Source organism: Dromiciops gliroides, chromosome 2 (genome assembly GCF_019393635.1).
Source record: "Dromiciops gliroides isolate mDroGli1 chromosome 2, mDroGli1.pri, whole genome shotgun sequence".
NCBI classification, from domain to species: domain Eukaryota; kingdom Metazoa; phylum Chordata; class Mammalia; order Microbiotheria; family Microbiotheriidae; genus Dromiciops; species Dromiciops gliroides.
The window spans coordinates 541,247,127-541,270,975 of NC_057862.1; the positions used below are offsets into that span (position 1 = coordinate 541,247,127).

Below are 23,849 nucleotides of genomic sequence, written 5' to 3' on the forward strand. Positions count from 1 at the left end.
CTTGAAGGCAGGCCCTGGTGTCTTATTTCATCTCTGAATCCCCAGCACCCACCAAAATGCCATCCTTACACTTTTGGGGAGGGAAGGGGGGGCTGAGGGTCTGCACTTATGATTTCATTAGTGTGGGGAACTTTGGGGGTGACTGTAGACATGCAACTCTTTTGTACTGTATTGTCCCTGAGAGGGGCCAGGAGCTGGAAGAGGTTTAGTAACTTGTCATCTGTGACAGAATGAGAGGATGGGGACCTTTGTCTTCTTGACTCTAAAGGTCAGCCCATTCTTCCATCAGGCAGCAGACACAACAAATATTTGCTTTCGCTTCCGTTCTACAGGATTTCTAGGCCTCTCCCCACATCAGCCTCAGGTTCACAGTTCTTAGTCCTGCCCAGCCACAAATAGAACACAAAATACCTTTGGGGTAGAGGATGAGGCCTGATGAGATCAGACGAGAGAGGTCCTTTGATAGGGAAAGTAGGAGCTGACCTAAAACAAATAAACACCTTTTGCCAAAATATGCCCCAGGGTCCGAGGACCTGATATAGATTGGTTCCTTAGATATCTTCTTATTTCTCACTGGCTACACTCCCTTCCTTCTTTGACTTTCCCACCATACCCCTGGTGCCTGGTACTTTCTCTTGCTTGCCACCCCCATCTTCTCCCCCATCACACACCCCTCCCCCCATTTTTTTTTTTGGTGAGGCAATTGGGGTTAAGTGACTTGCCCAGGGTCACACAGCTAGTAAGTGTTAAATGTCTGAGGCCGGATTTGAACTCAGGTCCTCCTGAATCCAGGGCCAGTACTCTATCCACTGCACCACCTAGCTGTCCCTATCCCCCCATTTTTTAGCTTTCTTTTATGAATCATCTTCCACTATTAGATTGTAAGGGGCAGCTAGGTAGCATGGTGGACAGGGTGCTGAGCCTGGAGTCAGGAAATTGTTTTGTTGTTGTTCAGTCATTTTAGTCATGTCCGACTCTTCATGATTGAGCCAAACAGAAGACCTCAGGTCTTCCTGACTTCCGGCCCTGTGCTCTTTTCACTACCTCCTCTCAGCTGCCCCCAGGAGTCAGGAAGACTGGAGTTCAAATCCAGCCTCAGACATTAACACTAGCAGTGTGTCCCTGAGCAAGTCACTTAATCCATTTGCTTCAGTTTCCTCATCTGTAAAATAAGCTGGAGAAGGAAACCGAAATGAAGAAAACCCTCCCAAAATGGGGTCACACAGAGTGGGACACAACCACAACAAATTGATTGTAAGCTTCTTGAAGTCAAGGGGCTATCTTTTTTTTTCCCCTTTCATATTTGTACCTCTAAAAAAGTGCCTGGAGCATAACAATCTCTTAATAAATGCTTGTTGAATAACTAACTCTGAGGCCTTGGTCTAAATTCTCTCTTATTGCCTCCCTCTGAAAAATGAAGAGAACATCTATCTTCCCCCTTCTCCCACAAAAGGAGGAAGGGATGAGTGACATCATGGCTACACAGGACTCCTGAGGGAAAGGGAGGGGTGATTATTATTTATTAAAAGTAATATTTAACTCCCACCTACCTCCCCTGGGGGATGGAGGAGCTAATGGAACACTTGGTGAAAGGCTTTTGGGAAAAGGGAAGCTTCTCGGGACAGAAGATAAACATTATGCCATTATTAATTATCATCATCAATTTTATAGGTACCACTGGGTGTGAGAACTGGCCATGAAACCTGCCAGAGAAAACCTCCTCAAAGACCACCCCTCCCTTACCCAGTTGAGCCAGTGTACATGACAAGAGAAACTGACCATTGCCCAGGACCAGATTACTCTTCCTGAGGACTTTGGGTGCAGTGCAGGAGACTGTGGACAGATTCCTGGGCGGGGTCCATAGACTTGAATAGGGGAAAAAAAATGATGATCTTTATTTTCTGAACCTCTGGTTTCCTTTGTAATCTTACACATCTTATTTTGTGCATTTAAGAACATTATTCTGAGCAAAACATCAGGGGGGAAAAAAGATAAACCCCAGTTCCTGGGTTATCCGAAGGTGCTGTGTATTTCCCCAGAACAAATCACATTATTACTTCTTACTTTCTTTAACAGAATCTTCCAGGTAAAAAAAGGGCTAGAATGAATGTAAAGGATAATAGTGAAGGAGACTAAATGAAACAAAAGGCAGTGCTCTGAGTGCAGGGGAGCGCTAAGAAAGGGAAGGGAGATGGGTTTTTGTCTTGCTTGACAGCAGGGGAGTAGGTGGTCATTGTGCAATGATTTTTTTTTCCCCCCGTGGGGCATTGGGGGGTTTAGTGACTTACCCAGGGTCACACAGCTAGTAAGTGTCAAGTGTCCAAGGTTGGATTTAAACTCAGGTACTACTGAATCAAGGGCCGGCGCTTTATCCACTGCGCCACCTAGCTGCCCCCTGTGCAATGATTTTTAAAATGAATTGTTTTTGTCATTGTTCAGTCATGTTCAACATTTCATAACCCCATTTGGGGTGAAGTATTTCCTTCTCCAGCCCGTTTTACAGATGAAGAAACTGAGTGACTTGCCCAGGGTCACACGGCTAGTAAGTGTCAGAGGCTGGATTTGACCTATTCACTGTGTCACCTAACTGCCCTGAATTTAAAAAACGCTTCCTATCTATATAGCACTTTAAAGAATGTTTACATTCATTCTCCCTTGGTTAGGGGTTTCTGGTGTATCCCCTTGGGGTGATGTTGTAAGGGGGACATTTATTTATTTAGCTATGGGTTTGGGCCAGGTGGCCTAGGAGATCCTTTCAAGACTGAGATTCTGTGATCTCACATGATCATATGCTAGTCACAGATGTAGGTAGGGGATGTATTATTATCTCTGTTTTACAGATGAAGAAAGTGAGGGTCAGAGAAATGAAGTGTAGTGAGTCTGTCTTCTTTTTTAACACATGCTGATGAAATCATCTCTTTTTTATCACCCATGAGTTTACCCAAGAGCTTAGGGAACTGGAGAAATCCCCCAAACATGACATTCCCTAACTCATACCTCGGAGCTTTGTCAATGGACCTCTGCCCTCAGGAGGTATCTCACACTAAACCTCCTAGGCAAATATTGTTGTGCAACTTTATCAGTGGATGAAACTGCAGGTATTCTCTTCAGGGTTTCAGGGCATCCCTCACTGGAGAAATTGGCGCCTAGAAATTGTATGGAGGGAGATTCCGAGCCAAAGCATCTCCCAAAAGAGCATGGGACCTTATCATACTTGTCTTTGTCACTTTTGACAGACTCTCCTCCCCTGCAAGATTCTATAGTACTAAACTCTTTTGGTTCTCCTTCAGCCCATTTGACTCCATTTAACTCCAATTGTCTCACAAAAAAAAAAAAAAGAAGAAGAAAGAAAGAAAGATTGGTGCTAGGTAGTGGTGTGCTGATAAATGTTTAACAACTGGCTCTCCTAAAAACAAAATGTAAAAAATGTACACATGGCATATCTCTAAGTTTAATATGTATTATTAATATTTTTCTCCACCACTTTCTTAAGTCTATAAAACAAAAAAAAACCTCAAGTCTTGATTTGTAGAATTTTTTGTTGATTTTTAAGGTGTAAATAGGCACATTGAAAATTTAACAATCAACTCTTTGGAGCAGATTTGAGCTGGCTCCAGCTCTTGGTTCTAGGCCTTCTTATTTTTCTCTCTCCACACCCTTCCTTTGGTGTTCTCATCTTGCTCCTTAGCTCCAGTCTTGAATTTCTGAAACTGCTTGTTGGACATCTCAATCTCAGAATGTCCAAAATGAAACTCATTATCCCCCCCACCCCCCCACCCCCGTATCTCTTTTCTCTAAGCTTCTCTTATTCTGTTCAGGAAGTTACCACCCTTCCAGTACCCCAGGTTCCAAGCATCCTATTAATTCCTGGCTCTTCTCATCTTCCTACCCTCTCAAAAATTCAATCAGTTGCCAAATTTTGTCTATTCTACCTCCTAAAAGGTCTCCTTTGCCTGCCGCTCTCCCCTCAAATTGATCTCTTTAAAACACAGATCTGAACATGCCACTTCCCTACTCAAAAACCTTTAGTTGCTCCTGGGTTGTCTCTAGGATGACAAATAATCAAATAATCCTTAGTCTCCCATTTAAATCCTGGAACCCCACCTTCTATCCTAGCCTTATTTCATATTGCTTTCCTTCCTGTACCTTCTTTTCCAAAATTCCTGCTCCCTGGGCACAACAGAACATGTCCTTCCTCTGGGATTTTGTACAAGCTTCTCTCCCATGCCTGGAATGCACTCTCTCCTCACCTCTCCTGAAGCAGAATACCTTTAAAACACAGCTCAGGTAACCTAAATAAGGCCTTTCTTTATTCCCCTGGTAATCAATACTCTCTTCTTTATCTTGTACCTTGTACTTCCCTGTGTACAAGTGGTAGACCCCTAGCTAAATGTAATCTCCTTACCGGGAGGGGCTTTTTCATTCTTTGTATCTTCAGTTCCCAGAAAAGCGCTTTGCACATATTAGGCAAATAATAATTTTTTGTAATTAAATTGAATGGTACCCAGAAACAGAGGATCCAGAACTGGGCCTTAAGCAAGCATTCCACAAAGTTACTTAAGAGCACAGAGGTATTATGGAGACAAAATTGAAAGGACTTGAACAACTGCTTAGCTAAGGGAGAAGGGAAGGGAGAGTGAAATCTTGAGGTTAATTCTGAGATGGTGTCTTGCATGAAAACAGGAAAATCAAAGGGAGGGATGGGTTTAGGGGGGTAAGATTGGTTCTGTAGGGACAGTTAAGCATCCCAACAAATGTAGTGCTGGACCTGGAGTCAGGAAGACTAATCTTCCTGAATTCAGATCTGGCCTTAGACACTCACCAGCTGCATGACCCCGGGGCAAGTCACTTCACCATGTTTGCCTCAGTTTCTTCATCTGTCAAATGAGCTGGAGAAGAAAATGGCAAAACACTCCAGTATCTCTGCCAAGAAAACCCCAACAGGGGGTCACATAGAGTCAGACACGAGTGAAAAATAACCGAACAACAGCAACATCAGTTCTGTGCCAAAGGCTTTGCCTAGGAAGGAACAGTACAAAAATGACAAAATAGGGAGTGGAAACCCAAGATAAGTACGAAGATAATAAGCACACTTGTTTGCCCTTGATGAGTTCAAGTCATCTGGCCCAGATGAACTACATTCCAAAGTACTGAATGAGCCAACAGATGTGATTGCTGACCCAGCATCAATGACCTTTGTGAAGACTGTGAACAATGAAGGAGATGCTGCAAGACTGGGCAGGGCAAATGTCCCAATTTTCTAAAAAAAAGAGTAGAGAATTCAGCTTGCAAACTATTGGCCAGAGAGTCTGACTTCTTCTGTTTCTGGAAAAATTCTAGAATAGCTTGTAAAAGGGATATCTAGGGAACATTTAGAAAAGGAGACGATGGAGAGACAGCCTGGCTCCATTCAGGTCAATCCAGAAAAACTGTTTCCCTTTTTTTTGAGGTGGGTATGAAATAGATATAGTTTGCCAAGATTTTAGATAAACATTTGATAAAGTCTCTCACACTATTCTTGTGCACAAGAGGAAGCAATATGGTAGATTTAGATCCGGTTAAGTAGCCAAGTCCAAAGAGTAGTCATTCAAGTTGGTTCAAGGGGAAGTAAAGATAAAGCACCAGCCCTGGAGTCGGGAGGACCTGAGTTCAACTCTGGCCTTATATACTTAGTAGCTGTGTGACCCTGGGCGAGTCACTTAACTCCGATTGCCTCCCCAGAAGAGTTTTTTTTAAGTAAAGTTAGCTCAATGTCATCTTAACCATGAACTTTCCTTGGCAGGATGCCTAGGAGAATCTGTGCTTGACTATGTGCTATTTAACTTTTTTTAAAAAGTTAATGCCTTAAATAAAGGCATAGAATTTTGTTGTTGTTGTTAAGTTCTTTCATTTGTGTCCAACTCTTTGTGACCTCATTTCAGGTTTTCTTGGCAAAGTTACTGGAATGGTTTGTAATTTTTTCTCTAGCCCAATTAACTGATGAGGAACTGAGGCAAACAGGGTGAAATGACTTGCCCAGGGTCACACAGCTAGTAAGTATCTGAGGCCAAATTTGAACTCAGGAATACTTATCTCTATCTAGTGGACCACCTAGCTGCCCCAAAGGCAAGGACTACATTTATCAACCTTGTAGATAACACCTAGGAGAGATAACTAGCAGGTTGGGTGACAGTCAGGATCCCAAATTATCTTGTCAGGTTAGACTATTGAGCCTAATTTGAAAAGATGAAATTTAATTGAGATAAGTGTAAAGCTTCATAATTACATTCCAAGAAATCAACTTCACAAGGGGAAGGAATAATTAAATAACACAGAGTCAACAGCTAAACAAGAAAAGGAGCAGTGAGAATGGGAGCTCCTCTCAAACTGTCCTGCTTCCAGCCTAGCATCATCTGAGAAGGGAACTCCCATTGAGAAGAAACCCCACCAAGGGCCACTAACGGGAAAGGCAAACCAGCCTAGCTGAAGCAGCAAGGCAGCCTAAGGGGGAGATGGGAGGAAGCATGTGCTTCTAGCCTAGAGTCATCTATCATTAACCCAAGAAGCCCCGGGGCAGCTAGGTGGCACAGTGGATAGAGCACCGACCCTGGATTCAGGAGGACCTGAGTTCAAATCCGACCTCAGACACTTAACAATTACTAGCTATGTGACCCTGGGCAAGCCACTTAACCCCAATTGCCTCATCAAAAAAAAAAAAGAGAGAGAGATGAAGCCCATCTCTTGTAGGTGCTACAGCCACAGCTACTGAATATTCAGGAAAGAAATTTCTGGCCGCCAAAGTTCCTTGACGCTGTCAAAAGGTTCAGCATCAAGGGGCAACTAGGTGGCACAGTGGATGCACAGTGGATAGAGTATGGGCCCTGGAGTCAGGAGGACCTGAGTTCAAGTCCAGCCTCAGACACTTAACACTTACTAGCTGTGTGACCCTGAGCAAGTCACTTAACCCCAATTACCTCACACACACACACACACACACAAAAAGGTTCAGCATCAGGAATGGATCATTTCATGGGTGGAAATGACATTAGAGAAGATGCATTGACATCTGCCCTGCTGCTGCATCCTAAGGACCATGAGACCTTTTCATTTGACTTGGAACCTTTTGTAGGTGTTGTCCCCCACCTTTAGAAGGTGAGCTTTTCGAGAGCAGGGACTTGCTTTTCTTATTTGCATGCCCATTGCTTAGCAGAATTCTTTGTATATAGTAAGTGCTTTAAAATGCTTTACTTAATCATCCAAAAACACTGATTGTCTCAGGCTAGTGGAAAGAGGTATAGTGGTGTTCAGATGGTGATGGACTCATGCTCTGCTCTGATTAGAACCATCTGGAACATGGTGTTCAGTTCTGGGGGCTACGTTTTAGGAAAGAGATTGGAAAGCTAAAATGAGAGTGTGACTGGGATAGGGAAAAGCCTTAACATGGAGCCTCATGAGGACCAATTAAAGCAATGAGAGAGGTTTAGCCTAGAAACGTTTTAGTTTACATTTAGTGAGGATATTGCCTCTGTCTTCAAATATTTGAAGGGTTGTTGATTGGAAGAGTGAGTAGATTCATTCTGCTTGGCCCCATGGGACAATAAAAGGAGGATGCAGAAAAGCAGATCTAGACAGGATCAGGGAAAAGGAACTTCATAACAATTTTTGTTGCTGTTGAGTCATGTCCGACTCTCCTTGACCCCATTTGGGTTTTTCTTGGCAAAGATACTGGAGTGGTTTGCCATTTCCTTCTCCATCCCATTCTACAGATGAGGAAACTGGGCAAACAGGGTTAAGTGACTTGCCCAGGGTCACACACAGCTGATAAGTGTCTGAGGCTAGATTTGAACTCATGAAGATGAATCTTCCTGATTCTTTGCCCAGTGTTCCATCCATTGGGCAACCTAAAAGCTGCCTTCTTTTTTTTTTTTTTTGTGGGGCAATGGGGGTTAAGTGACTTGCCCAGGGTCACACAGCTAGTAAGTGTCAAGTGTCTGAAGCCGGATTTGAACTCAGGTACTCCTGACTCCAGGGCCGGTGCTTTATCCACTGCGCCACCTAGCTGCCCCTCTCAGTCATCTTTTTTATCTTGTCGTGTCTTAGAGTCTTTATCAAAGGGGACAGAACAGAAGCAGAGTGGGATCACAGGGAGTCGGTTGCATCAAGGGTGTCTCCTCTGTGCTGACTGCTAGCCCAGGGCTCAGATAGGCAAGGTGAGTCCAGGTAACAAAGGGCCTTAAATGCCAGACAGAATTTACGTTTGATGTGATAGGCAATGGAACCACCACAGAGTCTCAAGTCAGAGGGGCATGAGGGAAGCGAGGTTTTAGGAAAGTTACTGTGTCAGTGATATAGAAGAGGAGAGGATCGCTCAGGGACAAACCAGAAGAAGAGAGAGCACCTAGTAATCCAGGCATAAGGAAGGGGTTATAACAGTAGCTCACGTCTGTAGAGCGTTTTAAGGTATGCAAAGGAAGGAGGGCAGCAAGCATTTCTTAAGTACCTTCTATGTGCCAAGCATTATGCCAAATGTTTTGTAGGTATTATCTCAGTGGATCCCAATCCTGGGAGTTAGATGCTATTATTATCATCTCCGTTTTACAGTTGAGGAAACTGAGGCAAACAGAGGCTAAGTGGTTATGGTCACACAGCCAATGAATATCTAAATTTAGATTTGAACTTGGTTCTTTCTGACTTTAGGGCCAATCCTTTACCCAGTGGACAAACTAGATGCCCCTTTTTTTGACTGGTATATACCTATTTATTTACAGTATACGCTGTATAAAATATAAGCTCATTTAGGGCTTTTTTTTTTTAAGTGAGGCAATTGGGGTTAAGTGACTTGCCCAGGGTCACACAGCTAGTAAGTGTTAAGTGTCTGAGGCCGGATTTGAACTCAGGTACTCCTGAATCCACGGCCAGTGCTCTATCCACTGCGCCACCTAGCTGCCCCCATTTAGGGCTTTTTAAAAAATCGAATATCTTAAATAAAACAGGAGGGAAGGGGGATGAGCACACTACTGTGTGCCAGGCACTGGGCTAAGCCCTTTTCAAATATCTCATTTGATTCTCACAGTCCTTTGAAGTAAGTAGTATTATCCACTTTACAGTTAAAGAAAGTGAGGTAAAGTGACTTGCCTCAGGTCACAGAGCTGGTAAGTGTCTGAGGTTAGATTTGAACTCAGGTTCTCTCTACTCCCATTATATCCCCTGCACCTTGCCACTAGTAGCAAAACACTTTCCTCAGTATAACCCTAAGAAATAGGCAATGGTGTATTTTTCCTATTTTTACATATAAACCGAGGCTCAGAAGTCACACATCCAGGAAGAATCAGAGCCAAGATGAGGCAGGAGAAGAGGGCCTCAGCCAGCGTAGGAGGGGTTATAGAAGCAGAAAAAGGCAAAATCCGACATTTTTTTTTTCAGGAAAATATATATGCTGCCTGGTGACTGAATATGAAGGGGAGACAGTACAGGGTGGAGGAAGGAATATAGCACTTTGAATAAGGCTTTGAAGCCTTTCTTAGATACTCATTCACTGTGTGACCCTGGGTAAGTCACATCCTGTCTGGGCATCAGTTTCTCCAATTGTTTTTTGGTGAGGCAGTTGGGGTTAAGTGACTTGCCCAGGGTCACACAGCTAGTAAGTGTCAAGTGTCTGAGCCTGGATTTAAACTCAGGTCCTCCTGACTCCGGGGCCAGTGCTCTATCCACTGTGCCACCTCACTGCCTCCAGTTTCTCCATTTGTAAAGGAGGGGAGAGTGTCTTCCATGACCTCAAAGGACCCTTCCTTGAGAAAGGGCCACAGAAGTGTCCAACAGAACCCTGGAGTTCTGGGTTCTGATGGGAAAATGGTGAGTTTGATTTTGGACATGTTGAGTTTGGAATGATGGCACAACACCCAAGTAGACACCCACTCCACTTGACACCAAGTTTGCCTTTGTCACGGCCTTCTTCCCTGTTCTCTCCTTTGTGAAATGATAGGGTTGACAAGACTGAGTTCCAAGGTCCCTTCTAGGTGCAATGAGTCTTACTCCTAATCAAGCCTTCCTCAGGGCCCCACGTTTTGTTCCCAGGTGCAGGATGCCCCCTGCCCCATGGGATTTCCTAATAGTCAGATACCTTCCTTACCTTTCACCCCATCTGCACTGCCTCCAGGACAGGAATAACCATGACTTGAGACTCAGTCCCAAGTCTGGTGTACTGGTAAGTATGCCTGGGATGCCCCCGTGACTGGGGTGCATGTGAACTTCTAACCACAGAACCTTCTGCTTGTTGGATGACTCCCACTTGGAAGATGAAGAAGTATGCTGGCCCTGGGTCTGAGAGACTGAGATGGGAGGGAAGAAGGGGCAAGGAACCCTAAGGATTCAGGAAAGGCTGCTCAGAGGCCCTGCAAGTGAATGCTTAACCATGTGAGGGGCAGCACACGCAGGTCCTGCTACTGCCTTGGATGAAGTGCCCTTGAGCCTGTGGAAATTAAAGAGGACACATGAGGAGAGGTGAGGGCTTTTATTGGAAGAGAGAGGTGAATCCGAGCTTTACACCTGAGCCGTATGGATCGATACTGGCGGCTCTGTGGGGTCTCAGTGGGGGGCGGCTCTGCTCCTTCCTTTCACCACAGCCCACCCCTCGGTTCTTCATCTACCAAGTGCCCAGAAGGTGGCAGCAGAAGCTTATCACCCAGGTACCCTCCCTTTCAGGCTGGTATCACAAGGCTGCTAGCTCATACCTGGCGTTTCCTAGAGTCCACTGGTGTGTCTGGGAGATGTTCTGAAAGGCTGTGTGACAACTCGTGGTTTAGTGCAAAGGAGCCACAGGAACCCCCAGGAAATCCCCAGGTTAGCTTGGACCCTCTGGGTGCTAGGGGCCTGTCGGCAAATGGATACAAGTGCCCTGATCTGCCAACTTTCCCCCCTCCTACCCAAGAAGGAATCAACCCAGGGCAGCTCAGGATAAACAGATGGGCAGGCTCAAGGGTGAGGACAGATTGGTATCGAGCCAAGATGGAATCAGTGCCCTGCTACCAGGCTCTTAGTCATCTTCTGCCCCCAGGCAGGAGGGAATCCTGCACCTCAGAAAGAACTGGGGAGGGGAGCGTGGATCAGCAGCACCAGGGGAAGCCTGGGATTTATTATTGCTTTTGGTGTGGAGTGGGGGCGGGGGCGGGGGGGGGCGGCTCAAGCTCAAACGGAAGGGCTGCTACCATCATCTTTACCCTTGCTAACAGTGGGAACAGGCACAGCTGTGGGGGAGCAGAGGCAGAATGGGCAGAATGTGCTTCCCCAGGGCTTTGCAGCTCCACAGGCCCTTCCTCGTCGCAAATGAAGGGGAGGAATTGAGTAGAAGCCCTGTTAGACAAAGCAGACACTCTATGTAGGTGTGTCTATATGCGTGTGTTTATGTATGTGTATGTGTGTGTGTGTGTGTGTCCCTATGTACACTCATGTGAACAGAAGCAAAGGCTGGTGGGTATGTTTGAAGGGGGAAGGCTGACATGGATTCAGACACAGAGCTAAGGAAGGGTTTAGCCACCTGAGAGCAGAAACGCCAACTGTGTTAAATAAATACTCTGAGGCATCAACAGGAAAGCCTGGGAGGGCCAGAGATAAGCAACAGAGAGCCACTTATGGCATAGATGCCTGAGAGAGATGAGGGCTTAATATGGGATTGTTAATATGAGAGAGAGAGAGAGAGAGAGAGAGAGAGAGAGGAAGTGAAGACAACACAGGGCCTGAAGACATCTCTTGTGGGCATTTTGTATATGCCTGGGAATGCATATTGATGGGTTAGGTGGAGTTGGGTATACTTATGTTTAGGTCAGTTCTTACAAATCAGACATGTGATTACATGTGACTTTGTGTTTCTCATGTGCATATGCATGTTTCCGGGGTGTGTATATTTATATGCATGTATGAACACTGGTTACATGTGTCTTCACATGGTTACATACTGACTACAAAGGACCCCTTGGCATCTTCTAAAGAAAAATCTCAGCACACACAGCATCTCCCTAGGCACTAAGATCTACCACAACATGGCGGTACACCAGGGTCTGCCCCTTGAAACTGGGTGCCAACAGCAGCTGGGCATCCCCAGCAGGCATGTAGCAGAAGGCCCGAGGGGCCTGTACGGCCAGCTCCTGGAAGCGCACAAACTTCTGCCGACCTTCGTCCCACTGATAGATCTGGGTGAAGGAGAAGTCACTGCCCAGGGCCAGGTAACGCCGTTCACCCACAAGGAAGGGCTGCAGAGCCAGGGAGCCCCGGGATGGCAGTGCTTGCACTTCAGAGAATCGGGTGCCCTCCCAGCGCAGGATCTTAGAGTCACCGATGTACCGGCTGAGGCAGAGATAGCTGTCTCGACCCGCACGGAAGTGTTTGACCGCTTGGGCATCGGGTACCTGGGACACCTCACCTTGTGCCACAAACTGCTTCTGGGCTCTACTCCACTGGTAGATGACGGGAGCCTGGGAGCTGCTGGAAACAATCAGCCGAGGCTTGCCCTCGCCATCCACAAACTCCAGGTCGGTGTCACGGTGCCAGGCGTGTAGGGCTTGGTGGGAGTAAAAGCCATTTTGGTGCCATCGGTAGAGGCTGGTGGCTCCTGCCTTAGAGCTGTCAGCTATGGCAAAGAACCAGTCACCATCAATGCGGAAGGCCTCTAGGTCATTGGGCTTCCGAACCCTTTCGGGGTCAATATCCTGGAACTTGTTGAAACGAGTGGTGTTTGGATCCCAGTGGTAGATATAGGAACCACCAAAGAGCTGGGCTGCCACCATGTACAGTTGGCCATCCACCACCAGGGGCTTACAGTGCACGGCTGAAGGAGCTGTTCATGGGAAGAGAAAGCAAGGCAGCATTGTGGAGGCCATCCCTCTCTCCTTGTCTCTCCATCCCAGCCACTTTATTGTTTGTTTGTTTGGATTTTTGGTGGGGGTTTTTTGGCAGGGCAATGGGGATTAAGTGACTTGCCCAGGGTCACACAGCTAGTAAGTGTCAAGTGTCTGAGGCTGGATTTGAACCCAGGTCCTCCTGAATCCAGAGCCAGTGCTTTATCCACTGCGCCACCTAGCTGTCCCCCCCAGCCACTTTCTTATAAATGGGGCATCTGCCCATCCTCTCCAGCCATCGCAGGCCACAGTCATTTCTCTTCCTTCCCTAAACTGTAAAGCTATTACTACCCTAAGCATCATTTTTCTTCTCATTGATTCATGGGAATTGACCTTATCTTCCCAAATTGAAAACACCGTTAGGGAAGGGGCCATGTCTTAGAAGTCTCCAGATGCCCTGAGATGCCTAGGATTGGGCAGGGCACAGAATAAGCACTCCATAACTGTTGGTTGATTGCATTTAGGAGGAAGTTAACTGGTCTGGGGTGGAAGGAAGGCTCACACCAAAAAACAAGGCCCCTTGTATGAATGACATCCACACTGGGAATTACAGCAACTGTGATTCATTGCATGTCTAGGAAGAGCCCTGTTAGAGTGTAAACTCCTTGAGGGAAGAGCTGCCTAACTTTTTGTATTTGTTATTGTCCAGTACTTTGGATGACGCCTGGCACATGTTGAGTGCTTACCCAATGTTTCTTCATTCATTTATTCACTCACAGATAGGCCTATGTGTGGGCACACCTTTAAAAACACACACACACACACACACACACACACACACACATGCAGGCATCAACTTATATGATTATGCAAAGATAGGGAGCAGCTAGGTGGCACAATGGATAAAGCACTGGCCCTGGATTCGAGAGGACCTGAGTTCAAATCTGACCTCAGACACTTGACACTTACTAGCTGTGTGACCCTGCGCAAGTCACTTAATCCTTAGTGCCCCCCAAAAAACAAAAACAAAAAAAAGAATGATATGACTCAGTTCTGCCAATAATCTGTCCACCTGTTGAACACTGGATTATGCAAAGATAAAATTTAACATGCATGAGACCAAAATCTATCTCCATCCTGATTTTCCTTTTGCCAGGGATAGGATCTATCACCCTCTTAACAGACTGTGTCCCTGCTCTACTTTGCACTTCTTCCTCAGCACATTGAAAACTCGTGGTGTTTGTCTGGAGGACTAGTATTTTTGTTAAGCAGCAGTTTCACCCATAGCCTGAAGCCCTGCTCACTGAATCTTAGGGTTATATGCCCAGAGAGCCATTGTGTCGATTTCAGAGCATGCCGCTAGGGGAGCAGGAGGGAGGCGGGCTGTCCCCATACCTGGGATCCTGTCAAAGTCACGAAGCTGCCGTTCCACGTAGTCCCACTTCAGGATGTTACAGGCACTGGCACTGGGCTGGGCCAGGGCTAAGTAGAGATCGCTGGCATAAAGAAAAGGTTCAGCCGATACCGCGGGGAAGGGCAGAGTCTGGTACAGCACAAAATCTGTGAGGAGGAGAAGCAGAGCACCACAGAGATGTGGGGTGAAGCTGAGAGAACGGCCCATGGACCAAGGGAAAGAATAAGTTGGGATGGAAGGGGAAGGATGGACTAGGATGGGTCAGTAAGAGGAGGGGCAGAGTGGGGTTGGTCAAGGGAAGAGGAAGGGTAGAGGGGGGTTAGGTAGGATGAGAGGGCAGGGGGAAGATACATGGAGGGGAGGGGTATCTGATGGTGACCCACTCCTAAAAGGGTAACAAATGTGGGGCTTCTTGATGGTGTACCCAATGGATGCCTCGGGAGGATGGCCATAGGTGAGGTGGCAGGAAAGGGGCTGTGGTAACCCACAGTAATCCTACCAGTTGTGATACAGTCGAACTCTCTGAGTGGGAGGTCCTGCACCTTGTGCTCCTGGAATCTGGGAGGGCTAGCGCAGTAGATGGGAGCCACAGTAGTGTTGGTGTTCGCCAGCCACTCAACCAACCACTTCACTTTGCAGTCACAGTTCAGTGAGTTGCCACGAAGGTCCCTGGCCAATGGGAGTGAGGGATTTTGAAAGAGAAGAATGGCATTCAGAAGCCCAGCTCAAGCCTCGACTCTCTCCCAAAGTATAGGTTTATGGACCACTTCTGCTAAGAAAAGGGTCCTCCTAACTCCCCTACCTTTGTTTTGTTCCTATCACCCAATGCCAACCTCCCCCCCTCAAAAAAATACCCACTCCCTATTCACTTTCACAGATTATTTCCTTGGGTAAGTAATCATAAACATAGTTGAACTTTTAATAGGGATCTTCTTAATGAATGCTCAAATCTGTTAAGAATGATAGAATTGGGGGAAGCTAGGTGGCACAGTAGATAAAGCACCGGCCCTGGATTCAGTAGGACCTGAGTTCAAATTTGGTCTCAGACACTTGACGCTAGCTGTGTGACCCTGGGCAAGTCACTTAACTCTCATTGCCCTGCAAAAAAACCCAAAACACAAAAAACCCTCCACAAAACATATATGTCCCCATCACAAATGCATGAAGTAGGCAAAAGAGTACGACAGTACTCAAAAGAGTCCAACAGTACTTTTTAATATTGTTGTTGTTACTAATTGAACCAAGAGAGCCATCTCTGATGACCCTCAAAAAAAAAAAAGAATGATAGAATTGGATCACTCCAAAAAACTCCAAATAATGCCATAAGAATGATAGAATTGTAGACCTGGGAGAGATATTAGGGCAGTCCAGCATGGAAATTCCCCCAGCCTAGGGGCTGCCTTGGGTTGTTTTATCATGCCCAAGGGTTTATTCAGAGGAATATGGACTGGAAGTAACAGGTCTTTGCAAAGAGAAACAAAGACTGAAATAACAATAGGACAAATAGGCAAACAGATAAACTTAAAACATGTGATTTCAGCCCATGGATCCTATTTCAACTTCCTCATTTTATAGAATTTTACAGTATGTGTCACAGTGAGAAGGGTATAGGTTCCGGGTTCAAATCCCACTTCTGATACCAGCTACCTACATGACCCTTCAAAAGTCATTTAACCTTACCTGTGCCTCTGTTTCCTCATCTGTAAAAGGAAAGGGTTGGACTAGATATCCTCTGAGGTCCCTTCCAGCTCTCAGTCTATGATCCCAAGAAATTTAGAGAGCTTAGGGAACTCGTTTACAAAAGGAATCACAGGTAACCGGCATTTACCGAGTGTTTCACACCAAGCTGGGGGTCCAAACCTCCCAATTTAGTGCCCTTCTACCTATATCACATTGTCTTCCCCTTCTCCATGGAAGAGCCACAGGGAGGTTAGAGGAATCTGTTTCTTGATGACTCAGTGTTGTTTTTATAAACATCAGTTGTACCATGTACTGGTCTGTTTTTCAATGCTGTCCTCAAGGCCTACTGAGGCACAAAAGCTCCAATGATAATCACTGACATTTTGGGACTGCCAATTGCTTTCCACATGTTATATTATTCTCATCTTGACACAGTCCAGGGAGGTGGGAGCCACAGGCAGTATCCACATTTTACCAATGAGGAAACTTGGGCTCAGAAAGATTAGACTTACCTGAGTTCTCACGAGCCATGATGTCTCAGAGGCAAGATCAAGACCTATGTCTTGATGTCTTCTCTCTGATCCTCACCCAGGACATCCAATTGTCTGTCTCCTTGACAAATGCCTTTCCCAAGTGGGTTTTGTCCCTCCCTCCCTCCCAAATTCCCTTGTATTTAGCTACTCTGTATGCATTTGTATTTGGGGGGGGGTTGGTGAGGCAATTGGGGTTAAGTGACTTGCCCAGGGTCACACAGCTAGTAGTGTTAAGTGTCTGAGGCCAGATTTGAACTCAGGTACTCCTGACTCTAGGGCCGGTGCTCTATCCACTGTGCCACCTAGCTGCCCTATTTTTTAGCTACATATACCTTCTGTATACAGCTGTTGTTCTGTTCTTTGTACTTGTATCTCTGTGCCTAGCACAGTTCCTGCATAAAGTAAATGTCTGCTGTTGTTCAATCATGTTCAACTCTTGGTGACCCCATCTGGGATTTTCTCACATATTCTCACATTTTCTCACAAATTTCTCATCTATTAACAAACATTGTTGTTCAGTCGCGAGTGACTCTTCATGACTCCATTTGGGGTTTTCTTGGCAAAGATACTGGAGTGGTTTGTATTTCCTTCTCCAGCTCATTTGACAGACAAGGAAACTGAGGCAAACAGTTAAGTGACTTGCCCAGGGTCACACAGCTAGTAAATGTCTGAGGTTGGATTTGAATTCAGGTCTTCTGACTCCAGGCCCAGCATTCTATCCACTATGCCACCTAGCTTAATAAATGTTTATTCCCTTCCCTTTTTCTACCCCCAAAGTAGGAAAGGCAGCTTATTCACACACCCCATTCTACATTTTAAAGAAGCTCATTAATGATTTGGGGAATCCTTTGAGAACTTTGTGAACTACCTTTTAAACATCTCCTCTTCTAATTCTGTCCCCTAGTTCCCAGCACCCACACTTGTCTATTTCTCATCCACCATTCCCTAAAATTTCCCTTAAAGCAGTTCTTAACCTTTCTTGTGCCATGGACCTCTTGGGCAGTCTGGTGAAGCCTATGGACCCCTTCTCAGAAAATGTTTTTAAATTTATGCAATAAAATACATAGGATTACAAAGGAAACTAATTATATTAACTGTTACCTCTGTAAATAGATGTTACAGAGATGTTATTTGTGTTATTTACAAGTGCATGCATATGTACATATGCATATATTTATATATACATGTATATACAATAAATAACACATACAAGTATATACATGCATATATGTATATACATATACATATGCACACATATATGTGTGTGTCTCTCTCATTCACAGACCCCAAGTTAAGAACCCTTTACCAGGGGGCAGCTCCCTGACACAATGGCACAGTGGATAAAGCACCAGCCCTGGATTCAGGAGGACCTGAGTTCAAATCTGCCCTCAGACACTGGACACTTACTAGCTTTGTGACCCTGGGCAAGTCACTTAACCCTCATTGCCCCACAAAAAAAAGAAAGAAAGAAAGAAAAAAGAAAAGAAAAAGAAAAAGAACCCTTTCCCAAAAGGAAATCTCCCTTCCTAGTCCAGAGATCCAAGGCAGGTTCATAAGAAGAGAGGGAAAGGGGCCTTACAAGTCACTCAAGATGTCCAAGGGTCGGAAGATGTCTCTAGGCAGTGTCTGAAGATTATTATTAGCCAGTGAGCTGCAAGGGAAACAGAAATACCTGAGTCACAGTCAAGGTCACCTGGAAATTATGAGAGAGTCCCCTAGGCGTTGGGATCATTTGGTCAAACTTAACCATTCCACCTTTTTCTAGCCCTGGGGAGGGAACTGTTAGTAGGGACCACTGGGCAGTGGTACACCTGCCCGTGTGCATGAACATACTTGTTGTGGGTTATACTCACAGGTGTGTCAAAGACTTGAGTCCCCGGAAGGTGAACCTAGACAGTGCCCAGATATCGTTGTTCTCGATGAAACTACAGAAAATAAGAGCTTGGCTCAGCCTGGCATCCTGAATTCAATTCTACCTCTGCTTCTATCTAGCCTGTAACCTCAACTCCAGCCAATCTACAATCCAGTGTCTCCAAAAAAGGCTACTAATGAGAGTGCATGGGACCCTCTGACCCAGGAGAGCTTTAAAAAAGGAGTCATGGCTAGGATATTCTAGGGCAATTCTCAAAACTTTTTTTTTTTTTTTGCTTACAGCATAGTATTCTTTGCCATGAAGAATCAAGGCACACTGCACATTTTAAGTTAGTAACAAAGAACAGTTCCTTGGCAGTCAGTGCTCCAGGACCATTAGGCAGGCTTCCTCTGCCTCTCTTTACCCTCCCTTTACCTCCCCAGGGCTCTTAGCAAGGGAGGCAACCCCTCATCTCTCTTCTCCTCCCACTGAGTAGCTATTGTGACCTTCCCAAAGAGCAGGCAGCCAAATGCAGCTGGGGGAGGTGAGGGTTAGGGATTTTAAAGCACACCTAATAGGAAATCTTGAGGTGATACACCCTTTAAGAAACACTGGTTTAGCTGTAGTTGTGCGCACGACAAGGAAATAGATGAAATGATCTCTTGAGATCCTTTCCACACCCGGCTTTCATTGACTTTCACCCTCTGACCTTCCATTCCCAACCTTCCTCATCCAACTTCCACTCAACCCCACCCAGATCCCAGCTTCTTCCTCCTCCTCCTTTTGTTCCACCCTTTCCCCCTTTTCCTCCCACGAACAGGTACTGCAGATGGGATAATCCCATGAAGGCATTGTCTCCAATCAGAGTGAACTTGTTGGAATTGAGTAACCTAGAAAAGGAGGAAAATGAGAAGTTAGGGTGTGCTCATTACCCAAATGCCCCTCCCCAAGCACTCAGTCTCTCCTCTAAGGCCCTTCCCTATACTTTAGCCACCACTATCCCCCATTCCACCCAGAGTACCAGTCCAGAGCCCTAGTGGATTTGTTAATAGGTGACCAGGAGGTCCTTTGGCTATTAGGGACAGTAAGGTACAACTATGACAAAATATACCAGTTGGTGCTAGGATGTTCTCCTCCCCACGCCACCCATGGGTAAAAATGATAGAGAGAAGGTGTCAAAGATGGAAGTCTCTGGATTCTGGGCTTCTCCCACCTTCCTTTCACCAGCAACTTTCCTTTCCTCTTCCTATCTGAGACAATCTAGCACACAAGTGAATGATGCTGTGGTATGATGATACCATAAAGCATCTTCTACTGATGCTCAGTTAATTGCAAAGGTTTAAAGAACTAAAGCAGAGCTTCTTAACCTTTTCGGTATTATACACCCCTTTTCAGAGTTTTTAAATAATTGAAGGAAATATTCAATTTAAGCCAGAGGTGAACGAAAAGAAAGATGTAATTGTTTTTCCCAACCGAGTCTACAGATCCCCTGAAATCTGACTCTTTGGGGGTCTCTGGTTGTTCGGTCACATACAATTTTGTTGTCCATGGACATTGTTTTTGGGGTTTTCTTGGCAAAGATAGTGGAATGATTTGCCATTTCCTTTTTCAGTGTGTCCCCATTTTATAGATGAGGAACTGAAGCAAATAAGGGCCAAGTGACTTGTTCTAGGTCACATAGCTAGTGTCTTAGGCCATATTTGAACTCAGATCTTCCTGACTCCGGACCTGATACTCTATCCACTGTTCCATCTAGCTACCCAGGTTAATAACTCCTGAACTAAACAAGTTCCTTCTAAATTCTCCTTCTCAGGATTAAAAAAAAAAGTATTCTCCCCATTCCCCACTCCCCACCTCCTTTGGATATGTATGGTTAATTTTATTTTCTGCCTTTCCCTTTCTAAGCTATCACTTCTTCCTTCTGAGGCAGGTAGGTGGTGCTTGGACTGGATCAGCAATACCTGAGTTCAAATCTGCGCTCAGACACTAGCTGTATGACCTTGAACAAGTCACTTAACCTCTGTTTGCTTCAGTTTCTTCAACTGTAAATTGGGGATAACAACAGTACCTACTTGCCAAAGCTGTTGTATGGATCAACTGAGATAATATTTGTAAAGTACTTGACCTATTATAGGCCCTTAATAAAGGCTTGAATCCTTCCTTCTGTTCATCTGAATTGAATACTTGTCTCCCCCCACCCTCAACACACACACCCCGGGGGAAATTAAAGTTATTTACACACACACATTTCTCCCCACCACACATTTTAGACAACCCCTCAGATGACTTGAGCAACCTTTTGGGAACTTTGACCCTCTCTAGGGTCTGTGAACTGTTTTGTTTTGTTTTGTTTGTTTTAGTATATCTTAATTATAATTCAATTTAATTGTTTCACTTTGTAATCCTACATATTTCATTTTGTGCATTTAAACACACAATTCTGAAATAGGATCCACCAAAGGGGTCCACAACACAATTAAAGGTTAAGAACTTCTGTTCTAGGTCATTACCCCCAGGATCATCGATTTCCATACCGCGCCATCCTTCCTCCACTCTGTAGACCCAGGCTAAGTTGCTGCCTTTACCCAAGCCCATGATCTTTTCTGGGTCTTTGGTCCACCCCACTACTGGCTCCTGGTTTAAAATGCTATTCTCAAGGGCAGCTAGGTGGCGCAGTGGATAAAGCACTGGCTCTGGATTCAGGAGGACCTGAGTTCAAATCTGCCCTCAGACACTTGACACTTAACTAGCTTTGTGACCCTGGGCAAGTCACTTAACCAACCCTCACTGCCCCGCAAAACAAAAACAAATAAATAAATAATAAAATGCTATTCTCACTTCACCCCTCAGCCCCAGTCACTCAGCCAAAGAAGCTTGGAATCTGACCCTGGAGACCCCCACTCTCTCTCTGGATCTGGGTCTCAGTTCCTGCTTCCACGTGGATGCTCCTTTGTGTTTTTTGTGACCATACCCACCAAAGAACCAAAGCTACATCCTCTCCTCGAAATTCCCCCAACCCTAAGGTTTCCCGACCATAGATAGGACTGGGCCGTACAAGAATTGAAGGAGTGGCAGATGAGAGAAAGCTCCGTCATGGATCTCCGAGAAGGCTGCATTCACCAGTGTCCTGTGGGGAGGCAGTTGGGTCAGCGATAGAGTGAATAGTAGGAATTATGCTGGGGCAGGGGTGGGGGTGGGCCAGGGAGGAGGAGAAGGACAGGGTGGGGAAATTCAGCTCAGTCCTTTACTCCTATTCTCAGTTTCTCAGTGTTCCTCAGCCAAGCCCTCTCCTTTTTTTTTCCTGATGTTACTTTGGGTCAATCTATGCCCCTCCTCTCTGATTTCACTTCATCTGTTCAGATTTCCCATGTTACCTTTTTCTCCCAGGCCTCAAACCCTAGCTTCCTTTCGTGGACACTCACGCCCTCTCCCAGGGGCCACTTAGATGCAATCCCTCACCCCCCACGTCCTTGTGATATTCCTTGGGAAGCTCCTCAGCCCCTCCCCGTAGACTCCCCTATGCTCCCCTCACCCCATCCTTCCCTGGGTGTTCACCCTTTTCTCCGTGCCTCGATAGATCCTGTCCTCTTCTCACCACCCACACCCATCAGGAAGAGGCCGTTGCATCATCATGAACAAACATGCCTACTATGTACAAGGTCCTACAAGTCCTGAGTTAAGCCCTGGAGGTGTAAATAATAATAACTGACACGTATATCTATTAAGCGGCAGAGGTGGTGCAGTGGGTAGAGCCATGGACCTCAGATACTTTGTTATTGTTGTTATCCAGTCTTCTCTGACTCTTCATAACCCCATTTGGGGTTTTCTTGGCAAGGATACTCTGGAGTGGTTTGCCATTTCCTTCTCCAGTTTCCTTGAGGGATGAGGAAACTGAGGCAAACAGGGTTAAAAGACTTAACCTAGGTCACACAGCTAGTGCCTAAGGCTAGATTTAAACTCAGGAAGAGTTTTCTTGACTCTAGGCCCAGTACTTTACTGTGCCACCTAGCTACCCTTAAACACTTATTAGCTGTATGGCCCTGGACAAGTCATTTAACCTCTGTCTGCCTCAGTTTCCTCCACTGTAAAATGAGACATTAACAGTAGCACTTCTCTCTTAAGGTTGTTGTGAGATGTTTGTAAAGTGCTTTGCAAAGCTTTACAGGGATATATAGATGCTAATTGTTGTTTTCATAGCACTTTAAGGCTAAAAGAAACACTTTCTCTTACATGATCTCATTTGATCCTCACAACAGGTTGCTCTTGTCCTCATTTTATAGATGAAGAGACCAAGACAATGAAGAAACTGTTGTCTGAGGCTGAGACATGCTTTCTGTTCTCAAGATTATATTCCAGACACCCTAGTAACCAAGGGGTTAATTGTGGCTAAAATTCCAGCTGTAATGCTGAAAGTTCAGAGGACAGAGAGAATGGCTAGTATGTCAGGTTGCATGGATCAGCATCAATGTCAAGGAATGGAGCAGGGCAAAATGTGGCTGCAGTTTCCCTCCCTAGATGCATCATTGTGGGTTTGATCCCATGGGTGGGCATGCAGGATGGGCATACACACATATATTTACCAAAGTAATCCACATGCTTGTGTGGCCACATGCCCTGGATCAGAGGGCCTTGCATATTTGCTTATGTTTGGTGACAATATACATATTGGATACATACTTTTGCTTCCCCCCCCCCAGTCATGCTTGCTGGTCCCCTTAAATTCATTCATCCAACTTTCAGCAAGCGCTGGAAGGCACTGTGCTGCATCCTGGAGATATAAAGATTTTTAAAATTCCCCAGCCCCTACCCTCTAAGAGCTGCTTCCTTGATGCCTACCTCCTGTTTCTGAGACATTGGGATGACAAGGCATCATGATTATTCCCCTCTGATGGCAGGCACCTCTTTGGGAAACTCCTGATGCCCTCCCCCCCCAACCTTATCTAGGCTCCCCCATCTTCATCCCACACCTTTTGCCTGCCCCTAGAAATATGCACTTCCTAGAACCCCAAGCCTGTGCCTGTTGTTCCCCCATCGTCTCTGGTCTTTCCCTCCATCCCCCTCCCCCGTGGATCGGGCACTCACAGGGAGATGACTTCAGTGGGAAGGTTCTTGGGCACAGCCTTGGAGTCAACGCAGAAGGCAGTGTCCCGGGTACAGGAACAGCTGGGTGGGCATGGGGGAGTCTTGGGGGGCCTTTTGGCACCTCCCAGTAAGACTAGGCAGAAGCCCAGCAAGGATAGCCCCAGAAGCCGATGCCCAGATCCCTGCGGCAATGCCCACAGTCCCAACATGGCTGCAGCTAAAGATTGCCCCCTCTCACCCTTCTCTCTTCACCCACGGACAATGCCACTCCGGAGACTGGTCCCCCACAGGCTCCAAAGGCCCCCAAAGGATGCCAGCGTCCCAGGCTGGCACCTTCCCCTGCAGCTCGGATCCCTGCCCGGTGGCCGCAGCTGAGAACTCCCAGGCAGCTGGATCCTCCCTCTCTCTCCCTCCCTCAGCCCCCGGCAGCCCAGCAGCAGCCGCCGCTCCTCCTCCCCTCCCCCTTTCTCCTCCCCCTC

At 46.0% G+C, this 23,849-nt stretch overlaps 1 protein-coding gene across 1 annotated transcript; it reads right to left on the reverse strand.

Moving 5' to 3' along the window:
* Positions 1 to 10,474: 10,474 nt before the first annotated feature.
* Positions 10,475 to 23,824, reverse strand: LGI3 (leucine rich repeat LGI family member 3). Its single transcript, XM_043986203.1, has 8 exons — positions 23,371 to 23,824; positions 21,344 to 21,415; positions 19,107 to 19,178; positions 18,290 to 18,361; positions 18,016 to 18,087; positions 14,723 to 14,892; positions 14,205 to 14,369; positions 10,475 to 12,808 (listed from the first exon to the last, which is right to left on the reverse strand). The coding sequence occupies exons 1-8, from the start codon at positions 23,577 to 23,579 to the stop codon at positions 11,991 to 11,993; spliced, it is 1,650 nt and encodes a 549-aa protein (XP_043842138.1). The 5' UTR covers positions 23,580 to 23,824; the 3' UTR covers positions 10,475 to 11,990.
* Positions 23,825 to 23,849: the final 25 nt, after the last annotated feature.